Here is a 22,397-nt window from a genome sequence, read left to right as displayed (position 1 = left end):
TTCTTATTTGTGAACAGGCAGCTTTCCAAAAGAGTGTAAAAATTAACATTTATACTCACAATTCTGCTTCACTCCATTCTTTTCATCATATAGCACTGCTTTTCAAGGCTTATTTTTTGCCATTTTGGTAATTGAGAAGCGATATATCCAGGTTTGCGTTAATTTTGATATCTGTTAGTTTGAACATTTTCTGAAATAGTTGTTAGCCATTTGCCTTTTTTCTCCCTCTATGAATAGGCTATTCACGATAAACTTGCTTTAGTGCTATTCTGATCTATTTGTATCATGCCTTTCTGGGAATATGAACCTTTTTAAAACCATATCTTAGAGTGACCTGTAACTCTATGGGAGAGTGCATTAAACAAAAGTGCAGCTTAGTGTGAATGATTACCAAGTGATCACCCACATAACAATCACCAGGTCAAGGAACAGAACGTTATCAGCACCTAAAAGCCCCGAGGGCAGGCACCCCTTAGAACCCCTGCAGAGGTAACACTAAATTGACTTTATGGTAGTTACTTCCTTACCCCTAGCCCATTTTAGAAATATACATGCATCTATCAACAGTACAGTTTTTTCTGTTTTGATCATTTAAAAATGGAATTATATGGTACATAATCTTGTTGGGTTTGGCTTCTTTCACTGGTTGGTTGTCACATGTAGTTGCAGATCATATATTTTCATTACTGTATAGGATTTCATTGTATGAATTTACCACTATTTTTTTACTGGTTCTACTATAGATGGAGTTTTGTATCTTTCGAGTGCTTAGCAATTACAGTAATGCTGCTGTAGTCTTGAATGTCTGCTGGTACACTGGCATACAGATTTCTGTTGGGCATTTTCTGAGGACTGTACCTGTAATTGCTAGTCTACAGGATATTTACATCTCCAATTTTTTTAAAAAAACATTTTATTGTAGAGTAGATTTTTGGAATGACAAAGAATTCTATATGCCTCACCCATTTCCCCTGTTTTTAACACTTTGCACATATTTGTCACAACAAAGACAATTAGGAATTAAATTGCATTTAATTTGAATTTCATTAGTGTTTTTCCCCCTAGTGTGCGTGTGCGTGTGTTTTCCTATGCCTGAATCTTATCTAGGTTACTATACAAAATTTAGTCATTTTGTCTCCTTGGTCTCCTCTAGTCCTTGTTTTTGATGACCTTGATAGTTTTGAGAAATACTGGTCAGGTATTTTGTAGTATGTTCCTCCATTTGGGTTTGTCTAATGTTTTCCTCATGCTTAGACTGTGATTATGGGTTTTTGGAAGGAATATCACAGTGTTGAAATGCCATTCTTATCACATCACATCAGTGATACTATCAACAATGCCATGACTGGTGATATTAACCTTGTTCATGGGGCTGAGGCAGTGTTTTTCATGTTTCTCACAATAAAGTTACTCTTCTCCTCCCCACCCAACTCCTTACTCTACTATTTGGAAGCAAATCACTAAGCAGAGTCCGCACTAGGGGGTCGGAGGGGGTTAAAATCTACCTCCTGGAGGAGGGGGTATCTACTTATTTGGAATTCTTCTGTATGAGAGATTTATCTCCTTTCTCTCATTTATTTATTCAGTCATTTATATCAATGGGGACTCATGGATATTTACTTTATACTTCCGGTTATAATCCAGTACTGTGTCATTTACTTTGGCTATTGGGAGCTCTTTCCATTTGGATCCTGTATCTTTTTGGCTTGCCCCATCCTGTTCTTTTCCTTAATTTCTGGCATTTCAAGATGCTGTGACTCATCTTGTATATTTCCTGTCCCAGCCCTAGAACCAGCAATTTCCTGAGGAGCTCACTTGCCCCATCCTGTTCTTTTCCTTAATTTCTGGCATTTCAAGATACTGTGACTCATCTTGTATATTTCCTGTCCCAGCCCTAGAACCAGCAATTTCCTGAGGAGCTCTGATTCTTCTTATTGGAGAATGACACAGTATTAGAGACCAAGAATGGGGAGTGGGTGCGTATCTCCAATTTTAGCGGTTAATACCAACAGTTTTAAAGTGGTTTTATTAATTTACACTTAAGCTCTTTATTCGCCCTATTTCCTGTAAAGATTCTTGCTGTTTTTGGTTAACGTTTGTGTTTGAGTTCTTAAAACAAGAGGTTTTAATTTCAACAAAGTTAACAATGTGTCTCCTAGTATTCATCCCGATTCTTGGTTATTTCCCTTATTATGCCCAAACTGGTAGGTCCCTCCTCTCCAAAGGTGTGGTAAATATTCTCTGCTATTTCCCCCCCTCTGGTTTGAAGTATAAATGATTTACTGACTTACTATATCTGATTTATTCTGTGAGGATATGAATTAATTTTTGTCTAAATGGTTTACAAGTTGTACTAATAAACTTCACTGAATGTTTCCCTTCCCAGTTATGATATCTCTTCTCTTATATATTAAAATCTCATGGCAAGGTCTTTTTCTGGGCTGTCTACTCCTTTTCTTTGATTTGTTTATTATGGTAGTAGTTGTACACTCAGCAGTAGAGGGTAAGGCTTTTGGAAGTGATTTCAGCTGTGGGCAATTTGCTCCCCTGGGGATATTTGGCAATGTCTGGAGACCTTTTTGTTTGTTACAACTCTAAAAGATTGATTGTTCTAATGGCATGGAGTTGATAGAGGCCAGGAATGCTGCTAAATATCATAGCACACACATACAGTATCTTCCAAACAAACAATTACCTAGCCAAAATTGTCAGTAATGCTGAGATTGAGAAACTGTTATAGGAGATTCCATTAGACTAACCGAGACAGGAAATTAGGCAGGAGTGTATGAAAAGGAGGAATACCCTGTTTCCTAGGTTAAATGTCACTTTCTCAAGACTTTCTCATCTCTGCCCTCCATAGTGAGGAATTCTTTCTTCCTATGTGTTCTCCTAGAACTTCTGTAGCTCTGATAATTGCTGTTCTATATTTAGAGGTCTTTTCCCCCAGCCTGGTGTTTAGCACAGGGTCTGGTATCACAGAGCATGGCCACAAGCATTTCATACATGTAACTCTGAATTCCCAATGCCTAGGAAAATGAAGTGAAGTTAAAAGGCAGTGCTACATAGTAGAAAGAGAATGACCTTTGTAGTTTGATAGGACATTTGTCAACCCTGTGACCTGAGCAAGTTTCTTAATTTCCAAGTCTCCGTATCTGTAAAATGTGGATAAAACTAAACTTATGGGACTATTTTAAAGAGTAGAGAAAAATTTTATAGAGAATTTATACACAGTAGGTCCTCAACAAATAGTCATTGTTAATATGAATAACTCAATGAATAACTTATTTTGAACAAATATGCTTTAATTATGATAGCTGGTAATAATTCACTTCCAAATTCACAAATTGAAATCCGCTTTCACTATGGATTCCCATTTTAGTTCAGAACATTTTGGAATGAACGAATGCCTTCATATAAGAGAAACAGCACAAAACACCTGTTTTCCTCTTTCTTAAAAATGTAAGTATGAGGGTACTTCAAACAATTCATGGAAAAATAGAATTAAAAGATAATATGAATCTTTCCATAAACCTTTTGAAGACTCCTCATAAAAGAAGACCACAGAATAGAACAAATTCCTTCCAGAACGGCATAAAACCTTTGGGAAGGAGGCTAAAATATATTGCACTCCATCAGAATTGTTGATATCATGTAGTAGAAACCCAACCGGATTTAGGTATAGATTGCTGGCTCAAGGGCACACCTAGAAACGAAGGAGGAAAATGAAGAAAGTGTGGGATTATGAGAGCAAAGAGGGGAGAGAATATCAAGATATAAGGCACTGTTATACGTATGACACCTTGTAAGTTAGGTGCATGCATTCGCTTTTTAATATTTGCAGAGGTAGCTACTCTTGTTATTCCTGCTTACAGATGTGAAAATTGAATCCCAAAATGGTTTTTGCAACAGGGTGGTAAATGTATGAGTTATCTCAGTGGAATTGTGGTGACAAAAGTTAGGTTGCAGTGGATTGAGGAGGTATGAATAGTAGGTAAAATATAGACGACTCTGAAGAAGTTCGACTATGAAGATTAAGGGGATGTGGAGTAAGGGGAATGTTTGTAAAATACTAAATTGGATTTGGGCATGTTTAAATGCTAATGGGAAGGACACAGAAGACAGGGAGAAGTTGAAGACAGGGAAGAGAACACACTAATGGATGAAATCCCTTGGGAACAAGTGTTGATGCTGATGAGATTCAGATCACAGATAAAGGGATGATCCTTCCTTTGTTACAGGAAAGAAGAAAAAGACCCACATATAGTGATGTCTGTAAATTTCTAGACAGGAAGTTCAGGTTGTTGTGTTCTATGCCTCGTTTTCCCTCAACTACCATATTCTGTATGTCTTAGAGAAATATCAGTGTTCCTTCGAGTTTCCCCAAATTTCTTCCTTTTGGCTTCTTTAAAAAAAAAATATACTATAGAACTGTTTTTGTCAAATTTATCTGTAATCTAGACTATTTCTCTGTGTCATTAAAACAACCAACCTTAGAATAGCTGATAGCACACCAATTACTGTAGGATAAAGTCCAGATTTACTATGTAATGTTTGAGGTAATTTACCTTCCATTTAAGAATTAAGCTCTCCCTCCTGCACATTTTTATTTCCCCTATTCATCTTTTTTTTTTTCAATCCCATTAGCAAGAATAGTGGGAGTGTTATAAAAGACTGGAAAAGGCAGGAGTTTAGAGAAAGATCTAAGTCGAGTTCCAGCTGTACCATTTACTAGTCTTGTCTCCAGTCAAATCACTGAAGAGGAGATGAGGATCTTGAGGGTACTGGGGAGAGTGTGGTTTAAGTGATTAACTGGAGTGTCCATGCTGAAGAAGAAATTGAATAACTTTTAAGATGGCTGATAAGTAAGACGAAAATGCAGGACGTAAAAAGACTAGCTAGCATTTGATGGTGTTTGAAGAACTGTTACAGTGGGAGTGAGGGTATGAAACTGCTTGATTAACTGGAAGATATTATTAGAAAAATGGATTATGGGAGTTTGCAATTTAAGTTTGAGTAGTTGTTGCTGACAAATCCTGGGATGAGAGCATCAGAGTGAAATGCTGAAGTGTAATAAGGTCATGGGAGCTGATGTCAAGGGTGTGAGAGAATGGCATTTGGATGACTTTTAACACCAAACTCACCCAGAATAACTATGCTGTTGAGGAGTGGATGTGAAGGAACAGACTCTCAATGACTGTGTATAGATTTGTGAAACCAGATATGACATGACAAGAAGAGATAGATGGTGGCATATTTCAATTGCATGTGCTTTAAGAGTAACAATATGTTGGCAGGGATGCAATAACTGCTTTATAGACTGAGATATATGTTAGGTGTCGGCGGGGGTGAGAAAAGTTAACCAGAACTCAGTAGGAGCCTGTTCTGTTCCACGTGATACATGAACCCTCCCTCATATGATCCATACCACAGTCCTCTGAGGTTAGTACTAGTATTTCCATTTTGCAGAAGAGTGAACTGAGTCTCAGAGAGATGAATTGTCTTTATTTTTTATAACTCATAAGTGGTGGGGCTGGGAATAAGTCCTGGGAAGGTGGAAGAAATATGCAGTCCTGTGGTATACTAGAGGATGCTAGGTCAGTTCTGAGCCTAATTTAGTTGGCTTCAAATGCTTGTTGAATTAATCCATATTTTTATAGGTATTTTGCTTTCTAATCTTTTCTATAGGTCCCATTTATTTCATGTTCTTTTGATTATTTTCCCACACTGATGCCTAAATACTGATCCATGGACAAGATGACAGATTCATCTTCGTCTTCCTTCTTTTCTGATTTTGGGCTGCTGTTGTATTTGGAAGAGCTGAACAAAGAGGAATTAAATAAATTCAAGTTATTCCTAAAGGAGACCATGGAACCTTGGCATTGCCTAATACCCTGGACCGAAGTGAAGAGGGCCAGGCGGGAGGATCTGGCTAACTTGATGCAGAAATATTATCCAGGAGAGCAGGCCTGGGATGTGACTCTCCAAATCTTCGGCAAAATGAACCTGAAGGGTCTGTGTGAGAGAGCAAAGGCAGAAATCAATTGTGAGTGAATCTGGGGACAGATGTGGGGGTAGGGAGAAGGAAATGTTTCCTAGAGCCACTGGAATTATTATGTAAGAAGGACTTAGAGATGAAACTATTCTGTGGGACACAAGCTCCGTGGTGGTCTTGTACCTGGGGATCTTCTTGGATCATTTGAAGAATACTGAAGGGGCAGAAGTATTTTGAGTACTGTTACTCAGCCTGGCTCCTTTCCATCTTGCACCAATCAAAATGATTAAAGGAATTGAGTGATAGGAATTGTCACATACAGTGTGCCTTTGCGTAAACTACAAATGAAGTCATAGGTTAGGCTAAATTTCTAGGAATCTCAAATATGATTTAAAATATTTGCTGAAATGTGAGGAATAGGCTAAAATTTATTAAAGGATATAAGCCAACCAGTAATTTTAGTCATCCCAGGTATGAAATATTATAGACATCTAAAATTCCTTACTAATATAGAAGGCTTTACAGCTACAAATTGTATATCTGTTATCTTCTTTGAGCCTTATCATATATCCCTGTGTGTCACCTCTCCCAGGGTGATGGAGACACAAAGGATTACCCAAAGCCCATTTCTCCAGAGTGATGAGAGGCCCAAAGGGGTTAATCCCAGGAGGAATTCCTTCAAGGGAGAAGGATCCCTAGGAGTAACCCTGAATCAGGTTTTCTCCCAGTTTTTATTGTCCAGGCAAAAAGTTACAGAAAAGAACACAGGCAGTTAATCAGTCATAGTAGGAGTCAAAAAACTAAGCTATGTGAAGTATAAAAAGAAACAATGAGATGATCACCATGGAAACGCTTAGTTCCCCAAGAAACTTAAAGAAACAACTGAAGGCGAGATGTGGAACATCCCCCAACCATTAACCTTGAAGCTTTTAGCTCACATACTTTCCCATCATAAGGTTTAGCTGCACCAAGGATGACTGCCCTTAGAGCAAGCACTTTTGCTGTGCTACAATTTTTTTTTTTTTTTATCTACAACGGAATTTAGTCCTGAGAAAGTTTTCTGTTTTTTTCCCCAACTTAGCATTTCTATGTGTAATTCTAAAAAGTTAGGCTATTCCTTAAACTACAGGGCTTTGGCCCTTCTAAAACTAAGGGCTGTGGCCCTACTAAGCTAAAGGTTAAGCCCTTGTGAAATACACGTGCTTTATTAATGTTAGTATCCTCCACACCTGTGAACTCAGTATAGACAAGGAAACTGAAGCTTGCACTACACCAGTTGCCCTAGAGTTACAGAGTGGGGGGCATAGCAAGAGGTCTCCTACTTCAGTGCTCTTTGTACCACATCACTTCTTCCCTCAGCTAAGCTGGCATCGTCTGAGGCTCTGTTGCCTCTAGTTTTCTTAAACCCAAATGGTCACAGAATTGGACCACTGAGAAGAACATTGGCCCCTGTTTTGGCTATCACCAAGGCTCTCCATGTTTTTGGTAAATCTCATGATCCTGCTGGAACCTGTTGTAGGGGTGGCCCAGACCATTGAACCAGAGGATGTCAAGGCTGGAGAGGCACAAGGAGGTCAGGAGGCAGTGCTGGGTGAGTAGAAAGGCTTTTTGTCAGATTTCAGAGGCTTTTGAATCATGACTGTTGTTCAACTCTTGTTAATAACTTCTTCTAATATCTGTTCCCTGAATATTATTCAAAAAGTGTCAACAAAACTGGGTGTCTGGCTGAAGTCAGAATCAAGGTCATGTTAATTCAGGGCCTCGAGAGCAGTGTTTGGAAATGCCCAGTTAAAGGTTGACAGCCTGATGAACAAAGGTATATTCATATTTGCGTGTTATCTCGGTGGGGACCATAAGACCTATCACATCTATTCCCTTCCTTTAGAGATGTAAATAAGTTCCAGGACTGGTGACCAACTAGTCCACATAAAATCTAATTTCTAGAACCAGGTCTTCTTAGTCTTAGTTCAACATCATTTCTATTTCCCCCCACTTTGTTTTGAATTCTACATAGTTGAATTCCAGTTTATATAAATGGAATTACAGTAGAAAGAAAACTGGACCAGGTGAGAAACCTTTATTCTTAACACAGCTATACTGCTTTCTGACAAACCACATTATTTCATTCAAGAAATAATTGGAATGAAGATTCCAAGCACTAATAAATATTGCTTATTATATTAAGTGACCTCCAATATAACTTCCCACTCTGACCTTAATTTCCGATTCAGTATAAGGAAATTTATTCTTGTGGTATGAGGGAAAACTAATGGTTATTTTTATTTTATTATTATTTCAAATCTAATGGCTGTTTTCCTAATATGTGTGGATATTTGCACACAGCTAATTAAATATCTCCAAATTATTCTTTGGTCATTTGTGGTCAAATAAAACTGTACTTATTATTGAAACTTTATCCAGAACTCTGTTCTTCATATCTATAATCTTTTTTCTTGGTAGAGGAAAAATATAAAGAAGATAAAATATTTTTAGAGTGAATCTACTTTTTATTCTCCGTTACAATTTTTGTTTTGCATTATCAATTCTGTGTGAGGGTGTTTTTTGTGTGTGGTTTTGGGTTTTTTTTTTACAGTTTATAACACAGAGTTTTAGATCTACAGGATTTTTTATTCTAAATCAGCTTTGATGTTAGCCTAAATTATTTCTTGTTCCTAACTCAAAGTCCAATATTATTAACATTGCAATTCACAGAATTTGTTTTGATCATGTGTATCTGTTTTTTGTTTTTTTCCTGCTCCATTCTGACTTAGATGATAGAACAGAATACTTGTACAAAATTCGAATAAAGGAAAAATTTTGCATTGTTTTTTTCCTGCTCCATTCTAACTGACTTAGATGATAGAACAGAATACTTGTACAAAATTCGAATAAAGGAAAAATTTTGCATTATATTGGATAAGAACTCTTTGCTTAGCGAACCTGAAGATTTCCATCATGAAATTTCTCAGGAAGATCGAAAACTTTTGGAACATTTGTTCGATGTGGATGTCAGAACTGGTAAGCAGCCACAGACAGTGGTGCTTCAGGGAGCTGCTGGAGTTGGGAAAACAACCTTGGTGAGAAAGGCGATGTTATATTGGGCAGAGGGCAATCTCTATCAGCAGAAGTTTACCTATGTCTTTTTTCTCAATGGGAAAGAAATTAACCAGCTGAAAGAGAGAAGCTTTGTTCAATTGATATCCAAGGACTGGCCCACCACAGAAAGCCCCATTGAAAGGATCATGTCCCAGCCAAGTAGTCTCCTTTTTATTATTGATAGTTTTGATGATCTGAACTTCGCCTTTGAGGAACCAGAGTTCGCACTATGCAAAGATTGGACCCAGCAACACCCAGTGTCCTTCCTCATGAGTAGTTTGCTGAGGAAAGTGATGCTCCCCAACTCGTGCTTATTGGTGACAACAAGACTCGCAGCTTCCAAAAGACTAAAGCCTTTGTTGAAGAGTCAGCATTATGTAGAGTTGCGAGGAATGTCCGAGGTTGCAAGAGAGAAGTATATTTACCAGTTTTTTGAAGACAAGAAGTGGGCCATGAAAGCAATCAGTTCACTTAGAAACAATGAGACGCTTTTTAGCATGTGCCAAGTCCCCCTAGTGTGCCGGGTCATTTGTACTTGTCTGAAGCAGCAAATGAAGAAGGGTGGTGACGTCACATTGACTTGCCAAACGACCACAGCTCTGTATACCTGCTATATCTCTAGCTTGCTCACATCGAAAGATGGACGCTGCCCTAGTCTACCTAACCAAGCCCAACTGAGGAGCCTGTGTCATTTGGCTGCCATAGGAGTATGGACTATGACATATGTATTTTACAGGGAAAATCTCAGAAAGCATGGGTTAACTAAATCTGATGTCTCAATTTTTCTGGACATGAATATACTTCAGAAGGACATAGAGTATGAAAACTGCTATGTATTCACCCACCTACATGTTCAGGAGTTCTTTGCAGCTATGTTCTATATGTTGAAAGGCAATTGGGAAGCCAGGGATGATTCTTTCCAGTCTTTTGAAGACGTGAAGCTGTTACTTGAAAGCAAAAGTTATAAAGACACCCATTTGATGCAGATGAAATGCTTTTTGTTTGGTCTTTTGAATGAAGATCGAGTAAAACAACTGGAGAAAGCATTTAACTGTGAAATGTCACTGGAGATAAAATGGAATTTACTTCAGTGGATGGAAGTATTAGGAAACAGTGAATATTCTCCATCACAACCAGGATTTCTAGAGTTGTTTCACTATCTGTATGAGACTCAAGATGAAGCATTTATAAGCCAGGCAATGAGATGTTTCCCAAGGGTTGTCATTAATATTTGTGGAAAACTCCATCTGCTTGTATCTTCGTTCTGTCTTAAGCACTGCCAGTGTTTGCAGACCATTAAACTGTCTTTAACTGTGGCATTTGAGAAGATGTTAAACACAAGCCCAACAGCTGAAACTTGGTAAGTGTGTTAGTTCAGTTCCCTGGAAGTGACCTGTTGGGAGGGTGAGGGAAGTAGATTTTTGTCAGAGAGAAGAGTTGTTTAGCTGAGGTCGCAGAATCAGGATAACTCTTCAGAGTTATCCCATCTTGAGGCAAGGAGGCCAGGCATTTGAACCCCTTATTTGCTAGTCATGGCTGCTGGTGAGGAATGGGCAAAACTTGTCTGAGATGGCTTTCTTGGCAGAAAGGCAATCCCAGGAGAGGGACTGGGCTGAGGCAAGGAGGCCAGGCATTTGAACCCCTTATTTGCTATTCATGGCTGCTGGTGAGGAATGGGCAAAAACTTGTCTGAGATGGCTTTCTTGGCAGAAAGGCAATCCCAGGAGAGGGACTGGGCTGAGAGCTCTGAGTTGTCAGCACTCCCAACAACTCAGGAGAATGTGTGCTTCAGTTCTCAAAGACGGATGTAGTGTTATGCAAACCTGCATTCATTATAGTGAGTATGCTTAATTTTTAAAAATAATGCCCTCCAGAAAAATAAGGAACCGTAAATTTCTTGCTCAACCAGTGTACGTAGGTCATCTATTTGTACTATGTCCCTCTGTATACTACTGACCTAGCTCACCTTCCCTATTGCTTAGTTGTAGATTGGCGTTTGTTTTGTAGTTTATGAAAGATCTCTCAGCTCTTTAACGCCTATTTGGAGACTGTCAGAGCTTATTAAGAAATAATAAGTGCTGAATGAATATTTTTGGAAGAAGAAATGAACCTTCAGCATTTCATTTATATTAATTTACCCTCTCCGCTTCCTCAAATTGTCTTTTATGTCTCTATCTAAATCTGGGGAAAAAATTGAACTATGGAATTCAGTTTCATATTTAACTAAAATTAATTAAGGGCTTACTATGTGGTATACAGTTGTATAGTGAACCAGATATTTAACATATTATCCAATTTAACACTGGTGGCAACCATATCTCAATTTATTTTTAAGATTACAAAACTGAGATTCAGAGAGGCTTACCTAGAAAGTAAATATACAATTCTTGATTTAACATAAATAATAGCTAACATTTGCTGAGTTCTTACCATATATCTGACAGGTCTTCTAGGTCATTTAACTCATTTAGTCTTCAAACAGTCCTATGAAGTAGGTGCTCTTATTTCTGTTTTAATAGTGAAAAAACTGAGGTCAAGAAGCCATGTGACTTGACTGAAGTCACACATTTTATTTTAAGTACGTGATTTTCCAACTTTACCCAAGCTGTTTCATTGCCATTACATACAATCTCAGAAGGATTCTTATCTTCTAAGAATATATATTTCATTTGTCTCTGAAACGTGGGAGTAGATATTGTAGCTGGGATGCTATGACCATTACCCTCCTTGAGGAGTTCTGAAAAATTTTCAGTCAGTTTAATTCTGACTTCATAGTTATATTTAAAGAAGATGTGAATGAACCCAGGGCATTAGAATGCCTTTTATGCCTAATAATAATGTTAGAAAGGTATTCTGGCCACTAGATTGCCAGTCTTTGTGCTAACTTCCCTCACTGATGTTGTAGAGTTAATATTAGCATTGTTGCTAAAATAAAAAAGGAGTCTAAAAAAAATCCCAGTATTTTAAAAGGAACATTATCTGTGACCTCAGTCTCTTCTGCAACATAACTACATTGTAAACTTCATGAGGGCAGGATCTCTGTCTTCTTCACCACTTTATCTATAGTGTTTGTACATAGAAGCACTCAAATGTTTGAATGCATAATTTATTATGTTGTTTTCATAAATTTAAGACCTCAAGTGATAGACCATCACTAGGCAGTGTCATTTATTCCATTTTAAGTAAGGAATGGGAACTGATACTTATTGAGTATCTATCATGTACAAGGCAACATGATAGAATTTTATATTTCTTAATATAAGTAATAGCTACCAAGTTTAGTTTAAGTAAGGAATGGGAACTGATACTTACTGAGTATCTATTATGTACAAGGCAACATGATAGAATTTTATATTTCTTAATATAAGTAATAGCTACCAAGTTTAAGAGCTCTTATATGAGACATTTGCTATAGGATTTTCTATGGATTGCCTTACTGAACCTTCATGGTAATCCTAAGAAATTAGATACTATTATTTTCACTTTTTTTAAGATAATGAAATTGAGGCTTACATTGGTTAGTAAACTTGCCAGAATCACCCAGTTTAGTGAATGGCAAAGCTGGATTATGACTCAGGATTTCTTCATGCTAGAATTTATGCTTATACTCAATAGGCTATTATATATTTTATTCCTTGTTACCTTTTATTTGTTTATAATGAGTCTACCGATAATGTATCTAATAACCGAATCATACAGCAATTCAGAGTTTCCAAAGTGCTTTTGTGTCGCCACTAAAATTGACTGTTAAATCTTCACAACTCTGTGAAGAGAGATGACATTTCCATTTAATAGATGAAGACAACTTGGATCTCACAGAATTGATATGACTTGCCTAAAATATTATAGCTAGTAAGTGGTAGACCAAGGGCTCAAAGCCTGTGGTTGTTAATCTATACCACATTATACCTAATGTCTACCCACTAATCCTAGTCTTACTCTTTGAGGTCATATGTTATTTTTCTTCTTGATATTGGCTCTTTAGGTATTTGAAGACATCACTGTTGCCCCTCCTGAGTCTGTTCTCCCAATATGAATTCTCTCTAGTTTTTATTTTGTGTGTGTTGAGAGAATAGATAGGAAGTGGGGGAGCTATTGGGTAAATAAACCCTCTGGATTGCCTGGAAGGAAACTTCCTGGTGGACAGTGCCCACGGCAGAGCTGCACTGGATGCTCTTGTCATTTGCAAAGTATTACTTACTTTTACCTCAGTACCATTTTCTGAGAGTTTTCTGGGGCTGAAATAGATTCACTGTTCTTTTCTAATTATTTAGGCAAAGGGATGAGGATCTTATGACTCATTGCTGGCAAGATCTCTGTTCTGTGTTTCATACCAATGAACATTTGAGGGAATTGGACTTGTGCCATAGTAACCTTGACGAAATAGCAATGAAGATTTTTTTCCAAGAACTAAGGCACCCAAACTGTAAACTACAAAAACTACTGTAAGTCTGGCATGAGAAGATTTAATGGAGTTATTCCAATTTTTCTTTCTTTTCTTTTTTTTTTGGTTCCACCTTCTGCTCCTACTACTTAGGGGAAACTAGTAGTAAACAAATACTTAAAATCCATTGTGTAAAAGACTTTAATAATATGACCAATGGAAACCTCTGGGAACATGGAAGTATAACTAACTTGTTCTGGGAAAGATTTTACAGAACATAATAGCCATTGACGTGGGTTTTCAAGGCTTGATTAGGAATTTTTAGATGAAGAGCACAGAGCTAAGACATTCTAGGCAGGTCAACAAAGCACTTATAAAAACACACTCTGGAACTTACTGTTTTTCCTTCTTAAATTTTTTTTTATTGAGGAATAATTTACATTTAATGTCCACATATTATATGTACAGTTTGAGTTTTGATATGTGTAATAAACACCTGTGTATGTAACCAACACCCAAAACAAAATATTTCCGTCACCTCAGAAAATTTCCTTATTCCTCTTTCTGTTCAATCCTCTCACCCCACCCAATTCCAGAGGCAATCATTTTCTAATCTGTATCACCACAGATCAGCTTTGTCTCTTTCTAGATTGATTCATCCAGTATGTATTTTTGGTCCATCTTTTGCTCAACAAAATGTTTTTAAAAATTTATCCATGTTGTATATTTCAATAGTTTGTTTCTTTTTTATTGCTGATTAGCATCCCATTGTATGAATATATTACAGTATGTTCATTCTCTTGATTATAGATCCCTGGGAGTTTCCAGTTTTTAGCTATTGTAAATAAGACTTTACACGTCTTTGTGACATATCTTTTTATCTCTTGAGCTAATGCCTGGAAATGGAATTGCTAGTTCATAGATGTATGTTTTACTTTTTAAGAAATTACTAAACAGTTCTCTTGTACTATATCATTTTATAGTTCCACCAACAATATGTGAAGGTTCCAACTGCTCATCTTTGCCAACATTTGCTGTTGTCAGTATTTTTAAATCTTATCTTGATTTGATTCTAGGTACTATGTTAATTTTTAAAATTTGCTTGTTTGTGTCTCTTTCCCTCTTGACTATTGGCACTACGAGAAGCTGGAACTGATTCGACTTTCCTCTGTATTTAGTGCCTGTCAATGTGCCCAAGATCCATTTTATCCTAGTAGTATGTACTGAATGCTGAACAAATCATAAAACCTCATTTTCATTAACACTGAAAATAGATGTTCTCTTTGAGGAAACAGACTTCCCACCAAGTATTTTTCTCAGAATTTCAGTGTTTTAGTGAATTCTGACCTTAGATTTCAAGCAACTAAAGTAGGTCTGGTTTTGCATGTAGATGTAGTAAGCCAATTGGATATGTGTGATAATTAAGGGGTTCCTGGAATTCCTTTTCACTCATCCCTAAATATCTCCCTCATATTGTTCCTTCACTAAATGTCACCAATCCAAATCTTAACAACTGCCAAGGCCTTCTTTTGGATTAGATGGCGTCCTTTTTTAGAATACAAGGGCTCCTTGAGGGGATGACCCCATAATGGATGTTCTCAGTCTTTGCCACCTCACTGTGGCCTTACTTGCTCAGGTCTTTTTTTCCTTAACAAGTGAGATTATACTTTTAATTCATATTTACTGGGTGCCTTAGGTACTTTTACTAGATGAGGATGATTAGGGCTCTAAATAGGTAAAAAGCTTTATTTTCCTGTGTGTGCTTTGCTGGAGGCCAGGGTAGTAAGGGTAGACAGTGGATAGTGGGCAGAGGGAGGGAAGGTAGTATTACAAAGGGAGGTTTGTACAGCTAGTGAGCAGTGTTGTATTAGTCCATTTTCTGTTGCTGACAACAGAATACGTGAAACTGAGTAATGTACAAAGAAACAGAATTTATTTCTTACAGTTTTGGAGACTGAGAAGTCCAAGGTCCAGGGGGAACATCTAGTGAGGGCCTCCTCCTTGGTGGGAACTCTCTACAGAGTCCTGTGGCAATGCAGGATATCGCATGGTAAAAACAGCAAGAGCACATTTCCACATGCTCACTTGCTCTCCATATAAAGGCACCAGTCTGCTGCTTGATAATCTATTAAGCCATTAACCCATTAATGCATGAATAGGTTAATCCAATCATGGGAGCATAGTCGTCACCTTTCAGATACGATAGTCAGATTTTCCACCCTCTTAACATTGTTACAATGGGGATCAAGCTCCAGCATGAACTTGGGGGGATATTCAAACCACAGGAAGTATAAACATACTGGAATTTGGGGTTAGCAGAGGCACAATAAAAAAATAAGATATATCTAACATTTACTGAGTTAGGGGATGGAAGATAGAAAAATTAGAAGATTTAACTTTATATTTTGCTTTGGGATGCCTCTGTTCACCTAACAAAGTCCACAAGGAGATGATATATTTTGTGACAATGTGTTTTTCTATTGATGCACATCAAATAGTTGATATTGACCGTGAACTCACTTTGGATTATTTAAAGGGTTTTAATATTGTAAATTAATGTTGTAATTGCAGTGCTGTATTTGGAATGGCCCTGATAATTTTTGGTAGTCATTCCGGAGATTAAGAGTTAAAGGATCCTCTCTGCTTTTCCTGATGTTATCACCTTCTTTTCCTTTAAGGCCAAAAAAAAACATTGGGAGTGTCAGTTGTCAGGATATATGGAAATGGAAATCAAAGTTGTAACCCAGTCATTTTTCTAAGTAATATCCTGAAACTCAAATTTATGACCTGACCTGGAATACGAGAAACACGGAGTAGGACAAGAGATAAGAGTAAAATAAAAGAATATTTGTATAATACACAAGAGTTAGATTTGAAAAGAAAGGTATGCTGTAATCAGAGACAGAGATGATTTTGTAATTCCTCCCACATGTTTTTCTTTGAAGGTTGAGATTTGTCTCTTTCCCTGATGGTTGTCAGGATATCTCTAGTTCTTTGGTTCACAACCAGAATCTGATGCATCTTGACCTGAAAGGGAGTAATATAGGAGACAGTGGAGTAAAGTCATTATGTGAAGCCTTGAAACACCCAGAGTGTAAGCTACAGAATCTGAGGTGAGTCTTGAATTTTTTATTATAATTAGTACTTTTATCTGTCCACTTAGACTTGTACAGCTTGGATTTGCCATTTATAAGGCTAGCCCTGCTAATGCCATGAAGGTAGATTTAAGGCTCATTTTTCCCTTGCAGGCCTCCCATTCCCTCATTGAATAGTGCTCTGTGTCTCCATCTCCTAAATCTGGGGGGAAAATGAGAGCAGACCCAGAACTTATAAACACTTAACGTCTTTATATTTAAATGCCAGAATATATTCATTGCATCTTTGAACTCTTGTAGAAAAGAATGCACTAATGGTAACTGAGGGCAGTGGTGGTGTTACAGGGTGGCAGATCCAGGTTCTTAGTCCATGAAAGAAAAATCTTTCATGGGACCAGGCAAAGGAAAGGAAGAGAGGGACAGAGAAACAGAACATAATAGGGATTTATTTCAAGCGAAGGTATGAGCCAAAAAAGTGCTCTGGCTGCTTTGCCAGGGAGCAACACATGCTCCCCTGACCTTCTCCCTTTTCCGTGCCAGGTACCTGCTTCTAATGGCTGGCTTCTGCCCCTCCGGTTCTGACTCAGTGCACAGGTGCTGGCCAGTCCAGTCTGAATATTCATGAGCAGCTCCCTGGGGCGTGTCCCTATTTTGCCCTGTCTCAGTGGGGCACACTCAGTTTGACTTGATTTTTTTTTTTTTATACTGAATCCTTCTCACCTTATAGCTGTAATTCAGTGACCAGTCCAGAAAGGTGAGAATTGTGTAGCCACTGTCAACTGCCAAGGTACTTACTTGCTACCACACACTATTGCTCTTAGTGGTGGCCCTTTGACTGGTTTTTGTTTCTCTGTAAATGTGAGAAAGCAATCTGCTTGGTCTCCACAGTGTGCAACAGGTTTTAAGAAAGATCTTATTTTTCAATGAAAGGCAGTTAAATCCGTTTCCAACAAAACAAAAACCAAAAAAGTCATTACAGTAAGTTTTACCGTAGACGTTTTTGCAATCCCTGGACTCAGTTCAGGGGGACCAAGAATAAACTTTGATGCATGAAGGGCCAGCGTTGATCTGTATTCGTGGGAAGCAAATTATAATCCTAGTGTAGGAAAAAGAAGTGAAATCTGAAACTAGATCTTTGTTTTGAAAATAGGCAGATGAATTCTGTTACCATTGGGATCTTTTTAAGTTTTCCCAGTCTTTACAAGATGGAATTCCTTACAGCATGTCTGGAAAGCTGTTGGATAATTCTTAAATATGGGTTGAGTTCAGTTGTCAGCAAGCCAGGTTGAAGTATAGGTTTCACTAGCTGTGAAGTAGTTTAGGACATTATAAGGAACTATCCATAAACTACCTCTCTATTCTGAAACCCAAATAAGAAATACATCAGTAGTTCCTTTGTCTAAAAATAAAACATATTACTAGCAAAAAACTGTTAAATGGAGGAAAAGATATTTTCTTACAGTAAGAGCTGTGGATCTAGACAAAAGGCCTTGGCACTTGACAGATCAGCAGGATTTGATGAGATCCCTTTGTTGAGGTTTGAATAATGTCCTCCACTAATAAACTTTGATGTAGACCCAGTTACCAGGCTTGCAAATAGGAAACCATCTGTCTGGATCAACTAGAAGGGCTCCCTGCCCCAGTGAATACAGTGCTTTGGCAGAAGTTATCAGAGCTTTATAATTATCTGACACTACATTACATAGGACTGGATGTTCTCCCAGGTGTGGGTGGTCACTGGGGAATAATCAATGGTCTTGTAAGCATCCTATTAACATTTCATTTGGGAAAAGTTCCAGTTTTCTGTTTGCTTTTGATCTTGTGTGATAAGAGTCATAGACCATAGGAGTGTCCTCGTTAGTCTGGTTTGTGCTTAGATCATACTGAGCTTAACTTTTTAGAATTGACTGTCCCTGATTCTAGATGATGTGGGCAGTGAAGTTGTTGATAAACTAGTAGGTCTTTGCCAGTCTGCCCTGCAAAATATGATCCCCAATTACTGTAAGAACTTTGCAAACTTAGAAGTGAGGAATTTTAGAAAACTTTAAATTACTGATATATATCAGCCTGTGTACATGACATGCTTAAAAGGTACAAATAATCACTAGTTTTCATGGGAATGTTTCATTATAATATTTACTAAAGGTTCCCCTCAAGAAGGAAAGAAAGATATACTCTTCTTGTCTTGATAACTTTTTCCACATTGTGGGCCTTGTAATAGGTTAGCTCTTAAAATACACTGTGCAAACAGGAGGAAAAAAGGAAACTTGGGACACACCAGTAATTCCTATTTTTTTTTTTTTTTTTTGTCTTTTTCGTGACCGGTAAGGGGATCACAACCCTTGGTGTGGTGTCGCCCGCACCGCGCTCAGCCAGTGAGCGCACTGGCCATTCCTATATAGGACCCGAACCCGCGGCGGAAGCGTCGCTGTGCTCCCAGCGCCGCACTCTCCTGAGTGCGCCACGGGGCTGGCCCCACACCAGTAATTCCTAATTGTGCTCAGATCCCTTCTTAGTTTTCCTATGTTCTGCCATTGGGGGTTTACCAGCAGGGTGAGAGAGCTATTGCTGGTTCCACCAAACAGCCACCCAAAGAGTGCCAAAATGGCATAAATGCAAAACACTCTACATCTCCAAAGATTTTTACTTAGAGGACTACTATTCCAGAAGAGGAGAATCTAAAATAGTTGGATAAGAGTAATGTGCTTGAGAATAGCAAGTATCCACAACCTTGGCTGCATTATTAACTAGAGTAAAATGCTGTATAACAAGAGATATAGCATATGAACCAATGGGAATTTTTGCTTCTCCATGAGTGAGGAGCCTTGTGGCTTATTACAATTGTTTACAATCACGAAAAGCATAGGTAATCATATATATGAACAGACTTTGAAGAAATGAGAGTACACCCTTTAAAACCAGAAGTTCTACCACTTGAGCAAATTACCCAGCAGGCAGAGACTTGAGTTGAACTAAACTACCAGTCCTCTCTTCTCCATTACAGAAATGTTTCTTTTATTTATTAACTTTAATAAACCTTGATATGTATACATAGCCTTCATAATCATACCAAAGAAGGTTTAACTGAAGTATTATTTAAAGGTTTAAACCCTCACTTTTTAAACAGAAATAATATAGAATATAAGGCAATATGTTGATTTTACTATTTTAATTTGAACAGTGTGAAGAACAAATGGGTAACAGATTGTGTGGTAAGAATGTAATTTGTTTTCTCTCTTTGAAATTTATCTTCTCTAGAAATCTTTAGATAAACATAAATTACTAGCTAATTTTTAAAATATCTTATTACTCCAAGGTTCCAAAATCAATTAATAAGTTTGGAAACTAAGTTAACATTAAGAATAATAGAACTACAGTTGATAAGAATATAGCAAATGAGAATATAGCAAATCAATATGATACTTCAAAACTTGACCCAGATATTACAAAATATTTGCAATATTGGCTGATTTCAAGATTTGTAAGATTTCATTTTATAAAGATGCTAGTCATTTGTTTAATTTTGTTTATATAATATTTATAGGCTTTTAAATATTAATATAAGTAATCATCGTATGTCCTCCAAGGGAAGTATAAGAGATTTAGTAAATTCTTTAATTTAGACTTGTTAAAGAAATACAGAGCCTTATGTGCCTTAAAATAACATGTTTTCATTTTTATTTTTTTACTATGGTAAAATAAGGGAGAAGGCATATAGCTACCTTTTAAATCTCAAATTATAGAACAAATTAATTTATCAAATGATTCATCTTGATTTAGAATAGGCCCATGAAACCTATCCTATTAACCCAAGGGCTGCCTGTCTTGGAAACACTGTTCCACTGTCAACTTTGGTACATTCGTACTGATTCTCAGGGAACAGACAGCTTCTGCAATTATATTTCTTCAGCAACAACTCTCTCCTGTCATTTCTCCATTTCTAATTCACATTAGAAAAATAATCTCACACTCAGAAAACAAAAGAAATTGTGAAATTCTTGGGCGACTTGAAAATTACACAGCAGACGCTTTTAGAAGAGAAAACTACATCCACATGGCAGTTGTGAGCTCCTGTTGAGCTCATCCACAGGAGCGGCAGTTCCTCTTTACTGAGGAATGACAGCATTCTCAGGTGGTGGCAGCTTTCTGATCTTAGTCTGCTAGTTGTTGTGAGCTCCTGTTGAGCTCATCCACAGGAGCGGCAGTTCGTCTTTACTGAGGAATGACAGCATTCTCAGGTGGTGGCAGCTTTCTGATCTTAGTCTGCTAGTGGCACAGGAGAGTTTACTCCTCGGGGGCTCAACTCATAAAGAAAGCTCCAGCATCAGATAAAATTCTGCCCTGACAAGCTCTCAAACCACGAGCTTATTTTAGGTGGATGGAACAAGGGTTCAACTGCATCTGGGACCACCTTTTGGACCTATATCTAATGACAGCTGGTCAGAGCCACAAACAGCAACCAATAAGGACGACAACAACAAAAAATTATAATTTTCTTACTAAAAGTAAGGAGCTTTTGGAATTTCCAGACTAGTTTTAGTGGCACTATTAATAGGTAGTTGGGCAGGCCCCTCAGAAGCACCTAAATGTAAGCTGTAAGTTAATCTCCTCTGTTTTGCTGGTTTATATTTAGGGGTAGTTTGAAGCCATAATTCTCAGCACTCAGCTTTCCTTTCGATTGAATCACTGATGACTGATGTTATATATTAATATAAATGAGACAAGACCTCCAAAACTCTAGAAAAACTGGAAATAGTTATATATATTTTTATTACTTTATGCATGTGAGGGGAAGGTGCCAATTATCTTTTTTCTGATTTGACAAAATTTTAATATCTGTAAAAAAAAAAAATCAGGAATTCAGAAATATCAACTTGTATATTATGAGTAAGACATTAAAAATTAATAAAAAATATAGATTTAATAGTTAATGGTTGTTTTCACAAGACATAGCAACAATTTCTAAAGTCCAGGTATCTTATAAGATTCCCTTGTATGATAAAACAAAAATAAAACAAAAAATCATTCTTGTAAAATATTTTCTGACTTGTAATACTATCTAATTTTCTTTGCAGCTTCAAGAGAAAGAAGGAACATTTTATTTTTATGAGACTGAGATTTCATTCATCAAGAGTCAGAAAGTCCCATAGCTTAAATTCTATTAGTTAGCAATAAAAAAAAAAAGGAAGAAATCTCAAACTCAAACTTATAATATGGAAAGAATGAAGGCAAAAGGGATTATGGACAGATGGACTATTGGGCATTTAAAATTTATATTTACAGCTAAAAACATTCTTAAATGTTTTCAGTACCATTTCTTTTTCCTACATTGATGAGATACATTTTGTTTCATTTTTTTGTGTACCCGTGTCCAGAAATTTGCAAGTAATATTGCCTGGTTTTAATTTAATTGGTGATTATTAGTTATTACCCTTCAGGTCCCCCCTCCCCAATTATGTGCTTGAATTATCAAATTCAAAATACTTAGACATTTATAATACTTTATATAAAGGAATACATTTAACATAACTCTACCATACAATTTCCAGTATATTAATTTAATCTGGGATTACAGGGACTAGATATTTTTCACTTTGGATTCTTTCAAAACTTTTCTGACTTTTTTTCATGACAAGATACATGAATACAACAATTATTAAGGCTTAGTTCCATATACTTAATTTTTATGGATGTATATTGCCAATTTTTTGTTTTTGTATTCTTAAGCTCTCCTTTTCCACTGTATGAAATCTTAATTTTGACTCATTGCATCCTTGGCTAGTGTAATTTTTTTTTTTTTTTTTTTTTTTTTTTTTTTTTTTTTGTCTGG

General features: G+C 37.0%; 1 protein-coding gene across 1 annotated transcript in view; it reads left to right on the top strand.

The window, feature by feature from the left end:
* Positions 1–5,754: 5,754 nt before the first annotated feature.
* The window catches only part of NLRP14 (NLR family, pyrin domain containing 14), a 33,668-nt gene continuing 17,025 nt past the window's right edge, over positions 5,755–22,397 (top strand). The window contains exons 1-5 of the mRNA XM_008585791.1: positions 5,755–6,043; positions 7,512–7,583; positions 8,849–10,448; positions 13,369–13,533; positions 16,418–16,585. Of these exons, the coding sequence (XP_008584013.1) occupies positions 5,755–6,043; positions 7,512–7,583; positions 8,849–10,448; positions 13,369–13,533; positions 16,418–16,585 (2,294 nt within the window). The remainder of the gene's footprint in view (positions 6,044–7,511; positions 7,584–8,848; positions 10,449–13,368; positions 13,534–16,417; positions 16,586–22,397) is intronic.

Source organism: Galeopterus variegatus, unplaced genomic scaffold (assembly GCF_000696425.1).
Source record: "Galeopterus variegatus unplaced genomic scaffold, G_variegatus-3.0.2 Scaffold3716, whole genome shotgun sequence".
NCBI lineage: Eukaryota > Metazoa > Chordata > Mammalia > Dermoptera > Cynocephalidae > Galeopterus > Galeopterus variegatus.
The sequence above is the reverse complement of the archived record's forward strand: the minus strand, read 5'-3'. Positions and strand labels throughout refer to the sequence as shown.